Source organism: Neolamprologus brichardi, chromosome 7, assembly GCF_056152115.1.
Source record: "Neolamprologus brichardi isolate AB-2024 chromosome 7, ASM5615211v1, whole genome shotgun sequence".
Classification (NCBI taxonomy): Eukaryota; Metazoa; Chordata; class Actinopteri; order Cichliformes; family Cichlidae; genus Neolamprologus; species Neolamprologus brichardi.
The window spans coordinates 8690810-8706325 of NC_142110.1; the positions used below are offsets into that span (position 1 = coordinate 8690810).

At 39.2% G+C, this 15516-nt stretch overlaps 1 protein-coding gene and 2 long non-coding RNA genes across 3 annotated transcripts; 1 reads left to right on the forward strand and 2 right to left on the reverse strand.

The window, feature by feature from the left end:
* Window positions 1-128: 128 nt before the first annotated feature.
* On the reverse strand, window positions 129-2344 carry LOC148101951 (uncharacterized). The gene is made up of 3 exons (XR_015719237.1): window positions 2190-2344; window positions 1899-1931; window positions 129-191 (listed from the first exon to the last, which is right to left on the reverse strand). It is a non-coding gene; the product is annotated as an uncharacterized LOC148101951 (long non-coding RNA).
* A 1842-nt stretch (window positions 2345-4186) lies between these two features.
* LOC148101952 (uncharacterized) lies at window positions 4187-5796 on the reverse strand. Its single transcript, XM_087843023.1, has one exon. It carries the CDS (start codon window positions 5326-5328, stop codon window positions 4360-4362), a length of 969 nt encoding a protein of 322 aa, XP_087699149.1. The 5' UTR covers window positions 5329-5796; the 3' UTR covers window positions 4187-4359.
* An 89-nt stretch (window positions 5797-5885) lies between these two features.
* Window positions 5886-8396, forward strand: LOC148101953 (uncharacterized). The gene is made up of 4 exons (XR_015719234.1): window positions 5886-6131; window positions 7149-7197; window positions 7366-7429; window positions 7827-8396. It is a non-coding gene; the product is annotated as an uncharacterized LOC148101953 (long non-coding RNA).
* Window positions 8397-15516: the final 7120 nt, after the last annotated feature.

Below are 15516 nucleotides of genomic sequence, written 5' to 3' on the forward strand. Positions count from 1 at the left end.
AGCATCACTTGTGATTTTCTCATTTGCCTTCATAATTTTTTTTGATCTAGAAGAAGAACAAATGAGACATTGATGCTCAAAATCCAAATGTACATGAAAAAGCAGCAACAGACAAAGACATGCTCGTGTTTTACCTCTACATTAATGAAATAGTTGAATGAGTCGATGTGCTGCTTTACCAAACCTTTCACCTGCAAAACACACATGATATACATGTTTACTCTCCCAAATAATATTACTCACACAGATGTAGACCCACCAACTGTTCTGTCATCATCACACAGGAGGATACTTTGATATTTGATGACAAAGAAAAGTAATTTAAAGAAGGTCCATGACTTAAAACTTTGACAGGGTAAAAGAACAAGACACGCTGTACGCGGTATATTTGGTCATTATGGCAATATTTCATTATTTCATGGCCATACTGGACTCAAATGTTTCACTTTTTACTAAATGTATTTCTTTGGCCAAAAATATCTTGCTAAGGAATCAGAAGAAAAATGACCAGATAACCACATCAATAAGCTTACCAAAACTGCTTTATGTAACTTAAAAAATATAAGATTAGAAAATCCCTATCTCAAACTGACTGTGAGAAATTGGACATCAGGGGAGGTTAGTTTATTGCAGCGCTCTAGTTTCAGGACTCCCCAAATTATCAGTTGGATTTCCCTTACTCATTTAAAATCTAGCCTTGGAATCCTTACAGGTACACAGAAATCACAAAGCTTTTGATGATTTGGTACCCAGTACAGACATCTCAGGTCATCAGTTTCAGATCTGTTCTCAAAATCGTATCTTAGTGTGTTGAGGGTACTTTCAGATATTCTGGCTCTGTTCCTTGGAGCAGGCTGCTGACCTAGGATCAGTTACATCTCCGTGTACATTGAAAAACAGACTCAAAACCTTTTTAGCCGCACAGGCCCACAGCTAATAGATGCTGTTGTTTTATTTAATTGTTTTTAATGCCTTAAGACATCATAAACCTACAAAGGGTTTTTTTCAGCTGTCATGTAATTCTGTATAAATAATCATTCTGTAAAATATGTAAAATTTCTGTATAGCTGTATATCTCATATTTCTGTATAGTTTTTTTAATTTCATATTTCTGTATAGATTTTCATATTTATATCCTGTTCATAGCCTGTACATAGCTTGTACTCACTACAGCCTGTACATATTTATAGTTATAGCATATTCATAACATACCTTCATACCGTGTACATTATGACATACCATAATAGATCAATTTCTGTAATATACATACATATCTATATTATTGCTAATAAATATTTGTAATACATCGATATTATGGCTAAAGCACTTCTTGATGGATGCAAACTGCATTTCGTTGCCTTGTACCTGTGACATGTGCAGTGACAATAAAGTTGAATTCTATTCTATTCTATGTAATGACCTGTACTATTTAAATAAACATGTCATTGTTATTGTTTGACTGCTTTGGAGTGATAGGAAGGCAACAGTAAGTCAAATTACTACTACACCACTACACGAAACTGAGGCTACATTTTGCACAGACTCAGCAATATAAGATTGGAAAAAGGTTTTCTGGTCTAATGAGTTTTGATTTCAGAATTTGGTGTGAACATCATGAAAGCATGGGGCTGCTGGTTGGGGGACATTATCTTCTCACACTTCAGTCCCCAGTTGACTAAGCACCATTTAAACACCAAGGCTTGCTGAGGATTGGTGCTGACCACAGTATGGCTGCTTCCAGCAGGGTAACGCACCATCTCACAGAGCTCAGATCACCTCAAACTGTTTTTATAAACATGACAGCACACTATTATAGTTTCTACCATACTTTAAACATATTTTAATCAAGCAGCATTAAAATTTAGTAAAAGTGTGTAAGGGCTGGTGTGTTCTGTTACCTTCAGGAAGGCTGGTAACAACTTCCATTTTTCCTGTTAAAAAGGGAAAAAGAGCAAATAAACAACAAGTCCGTTTTTATTCATAACGCGAAAACTATTCAAACTGTGTACATACTTATGCACTTTCTCCAAATTGTACACTAGAAAAAATATCTGTCAGAAACAACAAACTGGGACACAGGACGTTCCCCTTCACTCTGCATCTCTATGAGCTAACAGCCTCCACGCTAGCGTTAGCATCTCTGTGCTCGTGCTGCTACACTTTCGGTCCTTTCCAGTCTTCATACTCACAGCTACGGTGTTGACAGGAGCCGCCAGCTCCTGTGGAGTCATGTCGCTAAACTGTCCTCCCAGGACCTCCATGGTTTACTCCACTGCTTACTCCACTGCTTAACAGCAAACACACAAAAACCTGTACCAACTGTCAGTGTTGATATCTTGCAAGCGTGACTCCTTTGTGTTGCACTCTAAAACGTCCGTACGACCGGAACCAAGAAAAGCGTTCCGATTCTGTAACTCAAAAGGACTGTATCGTTCTACTTTTTAAAAATTACCTCATATAATATTGTATTGTAACGCACAGTTACTCACGATTGCGTCACAAAAAAGTAACTGTGCGATGCAAAAAACAGTACAATGAGACTTTAAAATGTTTTCTGTCTTATTGGATTCATTTATTTAATGTAAGTTCATATTCTCTCTGATCTCGCACTCTCGTGTTTTCTTTAATGAACTACTGTGATAAAATTTTAAGAGAAATGAATGGCACGTGGTTCATTAGACTTAAGTCAGATGTCTTGCTCTAGAAGTGACATCTCCAGTTTCATTATTCACTGATGACTCCTCTACTTCTGGATCACCTATCAGTGCATTGAAAATATGTTGAAACCACCATTACTAAAATTTAAAAACGAACTTAACCTTGACTTCATTAATATCAATCTAGTTAACACAAAAGTTAAACAGTAAGATATTGATAGACCTGTAGCTTGCTACTGTCAACAACCTTCTACTGCTTAGAGGTATTTCTAATTTGGCTTTCTGTTTTTCTTCTTTTTTTCACATATGGTGTACAAACAGTGTAATGACTGTGAATGCTTCTATGCTGGTAATGTCAGGGCTATGTGTGCGGGCAGGCGGAGATGAGGATCCAAATGCAGGACTCGAACACAGAATTGTAACTCAAAACCTCAACTTTATTGCTGGAGAAAACAAATCATGAACTGAACACAAAAATACTGAACACGAAAACACACAAGTATAACCCGATGGTACGACGCAACACTGAGCAAGGGCAAACACAGGGCTAATATACACAGGGAAGTAATCAGGGAATGGAAAACAGGAGGGAGACACAGCTGGGAGAGATTGGGGCTAACGAGTCAGGGGATCAAAGCTGGACACACTGACATAAGACACAATCCTTCAAAATAAAACAGGAAACAATACACACTAAACTAAGACACGGACTGGACAGAGAGAGACAGACTAGACACTGAACTAAACCAGCAATAAACACGAGAACACAAAACCTAAGAACTAATCCCTAAACAAGAATAACTAAAACATGGATTATTATTAATAATAATAATAATAATAATCATCATCATCATCATCATCATAACCAACAAAAGCACCACAAGAGAATAAGAAAACAATCCATAATGCAAAAACACACCAAAACATAACAACTCAAAGTACTGGGTCAAACTGACCCAGAACCGTGACAGGGCTAAATTTAAAATTATTAAACTTACTTAAGACAATGTATATTCTTCTATGACAAAAAATACAAGTGTTCATTTAAGCAAATAAACAGAGCCGTAAGAGATGTTTTTCAAAAATTGTTTTCTTTATTTTTATTTGCCGCTAACAAATCTTTTTAAAAGATTTGTAGCTTTTGTAGTGCTCCCTACTATGTGAACCCCTCACCAGAATGTTGAACTTTTTTAGTTCAAGCAAATTAAACCTCAACAATCAAATGATCCCCTGTGAGCAAGCACTAGGCACGGTGGAAAGGAAAAACTCCCTTTTAACAGGAAGAAACCTTTGACAGAACCAGGCTCAGGAAGGGGCAGCCATCTGTCACGACTGGTTGGGGGTGAGAGGCAAAAGAAAAGAAAAATGAGAGCACGAGTTAGCTAAATGTTGCTCATGTTGTCTAACATGAACAACGTATGGTTTTCTGGACTGTGGATGAAAAGCAGTCCATCATTACTAGTCTTTAAAGGGGAACTAATCCATCACTAAGGTAGCAATATGGCTCAAGGAGGCTATAGGCAGAGTTAAAAAGGCAATCACTGTAAAGCATTGAAAAGCCCCAGTAAGCTGCAGGTATAATAAGGCCTACTGCGGCAACACCTAAACCTATTTTAAGTAGGCGTTTGGCACCATGACGCCATGAACCACTACTAGTCGGAACCACGTCAGGAGATGGTTCTGAGACAGGAGAATCAAGCTCTTAAGGTTCAAGACCAAGATTGTCCTGTGTCGGGACCACATCAGGAGATGGTTCTGAGACAGGAGAAACAAGCCCCTCAAGTTCATGAGCAAGACTCTCCTGCTGCAGAGGTTCACCAGTGATGTTGTGAACAGCAGCTAATACTTTTTCTTCCTCCTCCCTTGTCAGCTCATCCTTAAGATTATTAATTATTTCTCTTTTCGTGTTAAGATGTTCATAAAGTTCATCTATGAGATCTTGTTTATGAACAAGTTTGAAATTCTGCTTTTTGACTTTTTCTTCCAGCAGAAATATTTGTAGTGTCAGACTTTCTGTTGTCTTTTCTTGATACTCAAGATTTTCTAAATGTTTCTTGAGATTTGTGTTCTCTGTTTTTAATTTTTTTATCTCAGCAGCAATGCTGCTGTTCTCCTTAAGGAGATATTCTTCTTTCTCTTGAAAGTCATGGTGCATCCTCTGAATTGTGCTTACCTGCTCCTGCATTTTAGCCTCCAGAGATTCCACCTGTGACTGTTTTTCATCCAGTGCCTGTCTCACCTGACGCTGAAGAGTACAAATTTCTCTTTTCAGCTCAACTGTGAGTTCTGTCTTCTGAAATATTTCCCTATGTTGTTTTTCTATTATCTCTTCTTTTTTTATTGTTTTATGGTGAGCTTCTCCCACTTGCTGCTCAAGTCTCTCTAAAGAGTCCTTGAGATCTGTGTTCTCTTTCTTTTGCTCGTTTCTCTCACTTTCAATCTGAGACAACTGAGCCTTCATGTTTTTAAGCTTATCTCTTGACTGATGGAAATGATCTTTATAATAATTCTTTTTGCACTTTAGGGTGCTCAACTCCAACTGGAGTTCTTGTATTTTCATTTGAAGCTCCATAGGGTCAGGTATTTCTCTCTCCATCAACCCATACAGTCTTTGTGATTCCTCTCGAATCTCTCTGTCAGACTGTGAATTATTAAATGTTTCGTGTGACATTTCTTTAAAGGTTTAATGCAAAGTGTCGACAAGAAAAAATGTTTGCTTAATTGTTTAAGTTTAAAAATAGTCCCTTTCTGAAAGGTTTCTGGTTTGCAAAACACAACTCGCTGTTTCCGAAAATGTTCCAAGTAAAACTGTGTTTGCGAAGGTGAAGAGGGGGTATTTAAGGACTTTTGTGGCCGCGAATTTGACGTCAGTGCTCTTTGAGCCTTTGATCCTTTGTTCGATCACAGGATCACAGGACAGCTGTGCGTAATTCTGCGCATGCTCAGAGAATGCCCATTGAGATGCACGGTTTTGTTTTGTTTTGTTTTGAATTTTTTTAAATACCCTGAAAACAGTGTTGCCAACTTAGCGATTTTGTCGCTATATTAGGGAGTTTTCAAACCCCCTTAGCGTCGGTTTTTTTTTCTAAAAAGCGACTACACTGTAAAATGTAATATTGTGTTTAATTAAAAATATTAAATAGGCTGAACTCAGTTTTTATCAATTTGTTATCATAACTCGATTTAAATAAGTTGCCAGTACTTTTTATGCAAAAATGCTGATAAACTCAATTTATTTGAGTTGTCTTAACTTAGAGAAACTAAGTAAGATGGACGTTTTGTTTCTCAGTGCGGAAGGATGAAAGGTGTGTTTTGAAAATGCCCCGTCACTACCGTTCTCCTCCCTCTTGGATCAGTCCGCATGTTTATGGTGCCAGCATTTGTTATGGAGTATGTTGAGCAAACCTGGAAAAGCGTCAGCTCAAGATATTATTGTTTTCATTGCTGTGAATCTTTACCTGATACACTGACTTGGTGAGTAAATGTTTACTCTTATTCAAACTGATTTTGTGGCTTCTCTTAGTTTAGCACCAGGTTTATAATCTTGCTAGCTAGTTAGTGTTAGCCTAGCGTTGCTGCTGCCGCTGGGCTCATGTTACTTAAAAATTAACACCACAGCCTTAAAAACCTTACATAAAACTATGTCTGTGAAATTTTCTGTTGATTGTTTGAAATAAAAAAGTGAAATAAAGGCCCAGACAAAATTCTTCGGGAGGTGCAGCCTTTAGGGGTGGGGTGTGGGGGGTATTTTCAATCCATAGCCATAACTAACTATATATATATATATATATATATATATATATATATATATATATATATATATATATATATATATATATATATATATATATATATCATGTTTAACCTGAGTAGCAAAAGAGTGCAGGGGGATTGAAAAGAATAAGCCATGAGTTAGCTGTGCTCGCGGACTCTGAGCCTTGACCTCCCGGTCAGCTATCCCGCTGGTGGATAACAGAGCTCTCCGAAAATGTGGAAGCACTTTTGCAAATATGTGATATTTTGATAAATTAAGTAGATATTTGAGCATTACACGGCTACATTCTTGCCTGAAAATATCTTAAAAGGTTATTTTGTGACCCAGAAAGGGTAGTCTGGGGAAAAGGCGGATCCATTTGTAGGCAATGGCGGAGGAGCACGGCTAAAAAACTTATTACTTTTTCTGGGTCACAAAATAAACTTTTAAGATATTTTCAGGCGACAATGTAGATGTGTAAAGTTCAAATATATGCTCAATTTATCAAGACATCACATATTTGTAAAAATGCTCCAACGTTTTCAGAGATATCCATTTTTTCATGCTTTGTGGCAGCTTTTGAACATCTGTGGCATCTATTAATGTCAAATCTAGCCTTTATTTAACAACATAAGCAAACTCTATGTTACAATAATTGCACAGCCATTAAGGATCAAATCAGTTTCTGAAAAATGTTCTGCTTTTTCTCCCTCTGCTTGCTTCTTACTGTCTTTGAGGCTCGGGACCAGCACTCCTGCTGTTGGACAGAAAGACATCAACTCAGTGGTAAGTATTTTGGTTTTCCAATATATTAGCAACTGTCAGTGACATTTATATTAATCAGGCTGAACTTTAATCATACTTTAGATCAGCCTGTTTTACTTATTGTTTTATTTGTGCTTTGGTTTGGGGAAGTTGTTTCTTTACTGATCTTTTCCTGTCTTCTGTTATTAGACTTGAGATATGACCGCACTATGCTGTTGCTGTTGACTCCAGTTAATTCTACAAGACATGCTGTGTAAGTAAACAAACAACAACAGTTTGGTCTGCATTTCTTGAAAGATCACATCCCCCAAACTTAGTTTAGAGGGTCTACACTGTATATAGTGACGTCTGCAAGTTTTCTAACAGCAAAATTTGTTTTGTGCCCAAATCATTTTGCACATCATTAGAATGAAAGTTATTGGCCATGTTTGCATAGCCCTTTTTAAAATGATGCTTTCATGACATTATTGTGTGTTGGGTGGTGGTCACAGCTATCCAGACTGACAGTGGGACATTGAATGTCACCTCTCTGGTGGGGAGGGTGCCTGAGATTGTGTAAATTGGAGTCTGTTTTATACCAAATGCAGAAAAAAATGTTTTAAGAAAGCAATTCAGTTCATGTTCCAAAAAATATGATTGTTTGCTTGCAGGACAACAGGAGAGATGAGTCCTCCGTCACAGATGGTGTGGTCAGTGAAGATGGTCGCCTGCAGGTTCAAGCTCATTGCATCTCCAACCCACATCCACTGCCACTGTACTTAAGGGAAGTTAAAGACTTTCTTCTGCACCTACATTTGGATCACCTCGATCCATGATAGTCATTTAGGCAGTAATGCCTGGACTGGAAACAAGCCATCCTTAAAATAATACAACATTCCAGCTCATGTGTTGGAATGCAAAACAAATGTGTTGTTTAAATTAGAGACTGCACTTGTGACAGAAAAACAAATATTTTATTTTGATTATATAAGTAATGTAAGTACAAAACAAACTTGAGGTAGGCCTAAACTTATTTTCAGAATAATTACATCTGAGACTTTGTTTCATTGTGAGATTATAACCATGATGGCAATATAATTGTTTGTTGTTCAGCAGAACAGTGTCCAGTATGTTGGCTGTTATACTTTGTTGTGTTTGAAAATAAAAGTTGGGCTGATTTTAACATCATTACAAAAAGTGTTGTTAATTATTTTTAATCACATTCAGGTTACCACAAATTGTTTTTTCATTTAGTTGAACTTGAAATGTTTGTCAGTAAGTAAACAATTAGTATTGTACAGTCAGAAATATCAAGTTATTCTTAATACTGCAGACTTGCAATGATGGCTGTTGTCCTAACAGTCATCTTAAGTAAGCTTTACTTAGTTTTTTTGAGGCAACGAGTTTCCTTAATTTTTTTGAGTTCTGGGAACTAACAAGGCCGTACAGTGTACTCAAAATGAGTAAGTTGCCCTAACTTGGTCATCTTACATAAACTTGATCCAATTTTCTTGAGTTCTGGGAACAAATGAACTTGTACAGAGTACTCAAAATAAATAAGTTATCCTAATTTAGTCATTTTTAGCTAAGCTTTACTCAATTTTTTTGAGGCAACGAGTTTCCTCAATTTTTTTGAGTTCTGGGAACTAATTCGATTTTACAGTGTAGCGACAAATCTGGCGACTTTTTCTGGTGTTATTGGAGGCTTATTTATGACAACTTTTGATGTGAAAGCGCTTGTTGCTCTTACTCTCAACAAGCAGCGGGTGCTGCCATGGGCACCTCGCTCGTGCCAAAGCGCTCACAGGCGGAGGATAGTCCTCCTCCAGCCGCTATCAGGGCAGGAGATGTTCACGTGCGCCCAAACTGCAAATGAATCGCGCACGAGCAAAGCCGCCGTTCCCGCACTGACTGTAACGCAGTCAATTCTTCTTTTACTGTTATGCTGTTTTGTGGATCACAAGGTTTAAAACTACTTGTAAACACACACACACACACACACACACAGTAACTCCATCCTAACCTGCAGCTGCAAATAACAACGAAAATTGTTTGTAAACGTGTCCTGGAGTTTACAGGTATAGACAGTGCAACAGCTTCCAGGTCATTTATTCTGCCAATATGGCAAGAAGGTCATAACTGCTTCAAGCACTGTCTATATCAGGGGTAGGCAACGCCAGGCCTCGAGGGCCGGTGTCCTGCAGGTTTTAGATCTCAACCTGGGTCAACACACCTGAATCAATTGATTAGTTCATTACCAGCCCCCTGGAGAACTTCAAGACATGTTGAGGAGGTAATTTAGCCATTTGAATCAGCTGTGTTGGATCAAGGACACATCTAAAACCTGCAGGACAGTATCGGCACAGTATTGGCACTCGAGGCCTGGAGTTGCCTACCCCTGGTCTATATGATCTGGTCAGAGAGGCTGACTGCATCACCGCTGATGATGAGTACTAGCGGTTCTGAGACAGGAGAATCAAGCTCTTCAGGTTGAGGACCAAGATTCTCCTGTGTCAGGACCACATCAGTAGATGGTTCTGAGACTGGAGAAACAAGCTCCTCGGGTTCAGGAGCACTACTGCTCTGTTGCCTTGCATCTTGCTTTTTCTAGTTGCAGTAGGTTGTCTCAATTGTTCCAACAAGGTTTGTACTTAGACAAGCCTAACATGTTTCATCATGAAAAAATGTGAACTTTATTGCCATTTCCCCCCCAAAAATGTAGTAATAATATGTAATCTGACTGGTATTCAAAGGGTATAATTTCTGAATTTGAATTATATATTGGTTTTCATGACTAGCACCGTTGCAAATTTAAAAAATCAAGTCAATGAAAGTAGGAAAATGATTTAATATATACTAATTTGATAGCATTTTGTGTACGTAAACAGGAGGTGGCCATTTTGGCCATGAACAAGCTGAGAGGGAGTTTATTTGTTTTTCTGTCACTGCACAAAAACAAAGATGCATAAAATTCATTGATACTGTTAATTATTGCTAATGTAGACCGCTCATAGTTGTCCAGGATTGTCATGTAACCTGCGAGCCCACAAATCCTATTTATTACAGTGATGACTGCAAACTCTGAATGTTTAAGCTGAACAGAGATTGTGTAGTCTATCCCAGGTGTCATGTGATTTACACATAAACTCCACAGCTCATTGAGAATAGCTGACAGCTCCTGCTTTACAGCTGGTCGGTTATAGAAAGTGTCAGACAGAGGCTATGCAAACATCTGACGCATGCACACACAAATAGAGGAAACATCAGCAGAGTTTGGTTTATACCACTGTACCTTGATCCATTCAGTCCACTGAGGAACACTGCAAGGAGCAGAAATCCACAGAACAACCTGCATATAACAGATGTAAAAACATTTTCTATACATGGGAAAAGCAGCAATGTTCTGACCTGTATTCAGCTGCTCGTGCATCAAATTCAAATTTTATTTGTCACACACACAACCATACACAGTATGACATGAGGTGAAATGCTTGTAGCTGCGCAATGCCCGACCATTAAATGACAGTCGTTTTACAGTATTTACAATTTACAGGCTATTACAAAATTTACAGATTTAACTTAGAAATTTACAGTAAAAATGTGCAAATAGCAGAAAGAGATTAAAAATTATAGGAAGTGTGCATGAAGAAAAACCAGAGTGCGTGTGGTGATGTGATGTGTGTGAGAGTCCAGTCTTATAGTGATGTGATGTGTGTGGGAGAGTCCAGCCCCACACCTGGTTCAGGGCCCAAATAGCCTGGGGGAAGAAGCTCCTCCTCATTCTCTCTGTTTTGGCCTTAGGGAGCGGAAGCGCTTCCCAGACCTCAACAGTGAGAAGAGTCCATTGTTGGGATGGGAGAGGTCCATCATAATCTTCCTAGCTTTGGCCTTGCACCGCTTGGTGTAGATCAGGGGTGTCAAACTCAAATACACAGTGGGCCAAAATTCAAAACTGGAACAAAGTCGCGGGCTAACGTTAATATTTATTGAAATATATTTATTCCTCCAGATATAAGAATGAATCTTTTCTTATGGACTCAAAGACGTTTTGCTGAAAAACTGAATATGGAACAAGCAAAGCTTAATACTAAACAATATATACATTAGCTGTATAATACCAGTAGGCCAGCTCTGATAGTAAATTGGTATGGCTTCGCGGGCCAAATGTAATTAGGCTGCGGGCCAAATTTGGCCCGCGGGCCAGAGTTTGACACCTATGGTGTAGATGGACAGCAGGTCAGGGAGCTCTGATTGAATGATGCATTCGGCCGAGCGCACCACTTTTTGCAGGTCTCGTCTGTCCTGCTTGGTGCTGTTCCCAAACCAGGTGCAGATGTTTCCCTTCAGGACGCTCTCGATGGTGCAGGAGTAAAAGTTCTTGAGCACCCTCAGTGGCAGATGGAAGTCTCTAAATCTTCTGAGGAAGAAGAGATGTTGACGGGCTTTCTTAACCAGGGTGTTGATGTGACAGGACCATGACAGGTCCTGAGTGATGTGGACACCCAGGTATTGGAAACTGTCCACTCTCTCCACTGGCGTGCCACTGATGATGAGGGGCTTGTAATTCCTCGCCTGCTTTGTAGTGAAGTCCACGTTCAGCTCCTTAGTCTTGCTGACATTTAGGAGGAGGTTATTCTCCTGGCACCAGGTCTCCAGGTTCCTAATCTCCTCCAGGTAGGCCGTCTCAATGTTGTCGGAGATCAGGCCCACAACAACAGTTTCGTCAGCAAACTTGACAATGGAGGTGGTGTCTGATGTGGCTACACAGTCATAAGTGTACAGTGAGTACAGCAGGGGGCTTAAAATACATCCCTGAGGCACTCCAGTGCTGAGTGAGATGGAGATTTGTTTTCCCACCCTCACTGATTGGGGTCTGTCTGTGAGGAAGTTGATGATCCACTGACACAGTGATGAGCTGAGTCCTAGATCCGTCAACTTGGTGAAAAGCTTAGAGGGAATCATTGTGTTGAACTGTAGTCCACGAACAGCATCCTAACATAATTCCCTCTGCCAGTGTCCAGGTGACTCAGGGATGTGTGGAGCAGGTGAGATATGGCATCGTCTGTGGAACGATTAGTCCGGTAAGCAAACTGAAGTGAGTCGATGGTGGCAGGAAGTGATGTGATCTCTCATCAGTCTTTCAAAACACTTCATTACAATTGAAGTCAGTGCTACTGGACGGTAGTCATTGTGGCAAGCGGGCTGTTGTTTCTTTGGAACAGGGAGAATGATGGACTGTTGGAACCACTGCTTGGGCCAGCGAAAGGTTGAAGATCTCAGTGAACACCGGTGCTAGCTGGTCAGCGCAGGCTCTCAGGACCCGGCCAGGGATTGCATCTGGTCCTGCTGCCTTCCTGGTGTTCACCCTCCTGAAGGTGTTCCTCACGGCATGCTCTGTGATGATGAATGTATCGTCTTCACTGGTGCACTCAGAGCGCGCCCAGCCGTTTGTTGTTTTCATTGTTTTCATTGCTGCAGCGTGGAAGCGAGCATAAAACCTGTTCAGCTCATCAGCCAGTGAAGCGTTGGAGTAAACAAACTAATTTTCAGTCAGTAAATAAAAATACAAACCTCGCAGACATGACAAATGAAAGTGTCCACTGTTTCAGCCTGGACTGCAGCAGAGTACTCACACACAGCCTGTCTGTCTAAAGGTCCCGCCTCCACCCAGAATCTTGCAGGGGCCTTTCTGAGCCTGAGACCCACTTTTAACCACCAGATGGCGCCTCATTTCAGGGCACAACCTCTATCTATGGTTTTGCATGAACTTTTACTAAAGTGATACAGCGATGCAGCTTCAGGTGGTTTTAATTTTTATTTTTCATGCAAATTAGCTTATAAACCATCACATACTTGATACAATTTAATATCAGGTCCCATCCAGAGTCTCAGTGAAATGTTTCTCATGTATTGTTTCAGTGTAAAGGGGGATAAGAGAAGGGTAGACACTGTATTCATAGAGTAGATAAAGTAGGCTGTGCAAAAGTAAGGTGAAATGTAAATCTAGGGAAAGGCAGGGGTCTATGCCCTGAACACAAGGGAGCGTACTGAGCTTTCAAACAGCTGCTGTCAAACAGCAGAAAATGTTTTCTCAGAAATGAAAGCCTCTGTGCTTTAAAATTCACCAACATGCTAAAATTAAAAGTTAACGGCCTAGATTAAATGTCCTGTAGAGTGACCACGTGTGTGTGTGTGTGTGTGGGTGTGTGGAGGTTACAGATTTAAAGATGCTATGATTGTTGTTTGTCAGAGACCTGGAGAAACAGGATTATAAGCAAGTACAAGTAAATAGACAGCTCAGGTTGAGCGGTTTGGAGACAAAGTTAGAGAGGCAAAGTTGAGCTTGTTTGTACATGTGCAGAGGAAGGATTGTCAAAGGATGTTGAAGATGGAGCTGCCAGGCAGGAGTAAAAGAAGACAACCTCAGAGGAGGTTTGTGAATGAAGGAGGACAGAGGGTTGGTGTGATGTGGTGGGAGGATGCTAGAGATGGGGTGAGATGGAGGCAGATGAAAAATAGTAATTTGTTGGACAAAAGTCAGATTTATTGAAAGTTTCCTCTGACAAGGGAACTTTTGTACCATAATCATAATTCAGCTGACCCTATTAGTTTCTATAGCAAACCTTCTACAGCCCGGCAGGAAGTGCAGCTAGGAAACAGTGCACTGAAAGACAAACCACTAACAGCATAATAAAACAAAATGTTGCATTATGATCATTTTATCTCAAGTTTTTTTGCCTTGGTAATCACTGGAGATCAACTGAAAGTTAAATTTGATTGACCAGACAGCCTGTTTGTCTGCCCAAAGTTAACATGAGAGGGAGAAACAGCAACAAAATGCTTGTTTTATGACAGTAAATCAACCCCATCTTTAAAAATAAACATTTTACTACTACAAGTTTAAATTTAATTCCCCCCTCAAATTGTTTCTCTGTTCCCCTTTAAAAAACAGTTTCAGAATATTGTCAGGAAGCAGGTTATTTATTGCTTTATACATAATCTGTGCAGTGAGAAAATGAACCAGATCTGTGAATTTTTGGATTTTAAGAATAGTGAATTTGCATGATCTCTGTAACCAGATTTATGAATTATCCTTATGGCCCTTTTTTGTAATATAAAGATTGATGATAGTGAACATTTGTAATATATATATATATATATATATATATATATATATATATATATATATTTGTAATATGAGACTTCCAGTTTAATTTATCATCTATAATCACACAAACTTATGTTCAAGTACTTTTTCAATTTCCACACCATCTATATGAATCTGCACTTGTGCATTTCTAAGGAAATTCCCAAATAAGATTCATTTAGTTTTACTTAGATTTAGGGATAGTTTGTTCCTGTTAAACCATTTTTTAATTTTGCACATTTCTGAAGTAATTGTATCCAGCAGCTCCTTTAGATAGACACAGCTACTCCCCCTCCACTTTTGTTCCTTCTATTTACAAAATTCACATCATATCCCTCAGTCCAAAGTCCAGTCCTTTCTCAGCATTGATCCATGTTTCAGAAATTTCAATAATTCCAAATGGATTTGTCAACTCATTTAGATATTCCTTTATATTGTTGAAGTTGGCATACAGACTGCTGCTGTTAAAATGGATTATTGATCATTTGTTTTTCGTGTTGATGGTGTGTTTAAACTGTTCATCGGTGAAGTAGCAGCAGTTATTGCTGATGTTGTAGAAGAAATTATTTTCTGGGTCTATATCCTTTTCTAAGTCTAGAACATTATGGTCTGTGTATCGAAATGTTCTCAGTTCCAGATGATCATAAACAGAATTCCAAAGAGTTATATTGATATTGTTGTCAGATGCAGATGAAGTTCTTTTAGACTGTGTTGGAGTCAAATTGTTAAATGCTGTCATTGTGCTACTTAAATTTGTAAGTCTTAGTTCAAACTATAGGATCAAAGACATTCCTTTGTCTCTGACCACCTCTCCAGCCAATTTGTTGGTGGGGGAGGCTGACGTTTTTTTTATTATAGGCATTTATATATGTTTCTTGTGTGGTAAGCTTCCTGCTTTTATGATCCTTTTAGTGAGCAGGACACACACACACACACACACACACACACACACACATTCTTGCACATGCATACAGGTGCTTACACATGCACACACATAGTGCCTGATCTTTTAGAGCTATAGTGGGGTTTTACAATGGGAGGGGCTTGTGTGTACTGTAAACTGTGTTATGGAAATAAAAGGCTGCTTATTGAAGAAGTTGGGTTGGAGAGAGGTGAGGAGCGTTGAGCTCCAAGAGCCTGGTTCCGACCAGCCTTCCCTTGCAAGCAAGTAAAACCCGGTTCCGTTTTGTTTCCTTGCTTTCGTGAAAGAGAAT

What these genes read in the sequence shown, in the direction of transcription:
- LOC148101952 (XM_087843023.1), bottom strand. Translation starts at nt 5,328, where the DNA reads ATGTCACACGAAACATTTAATAATTCACAGTCTGACAGAGAGATTCGA.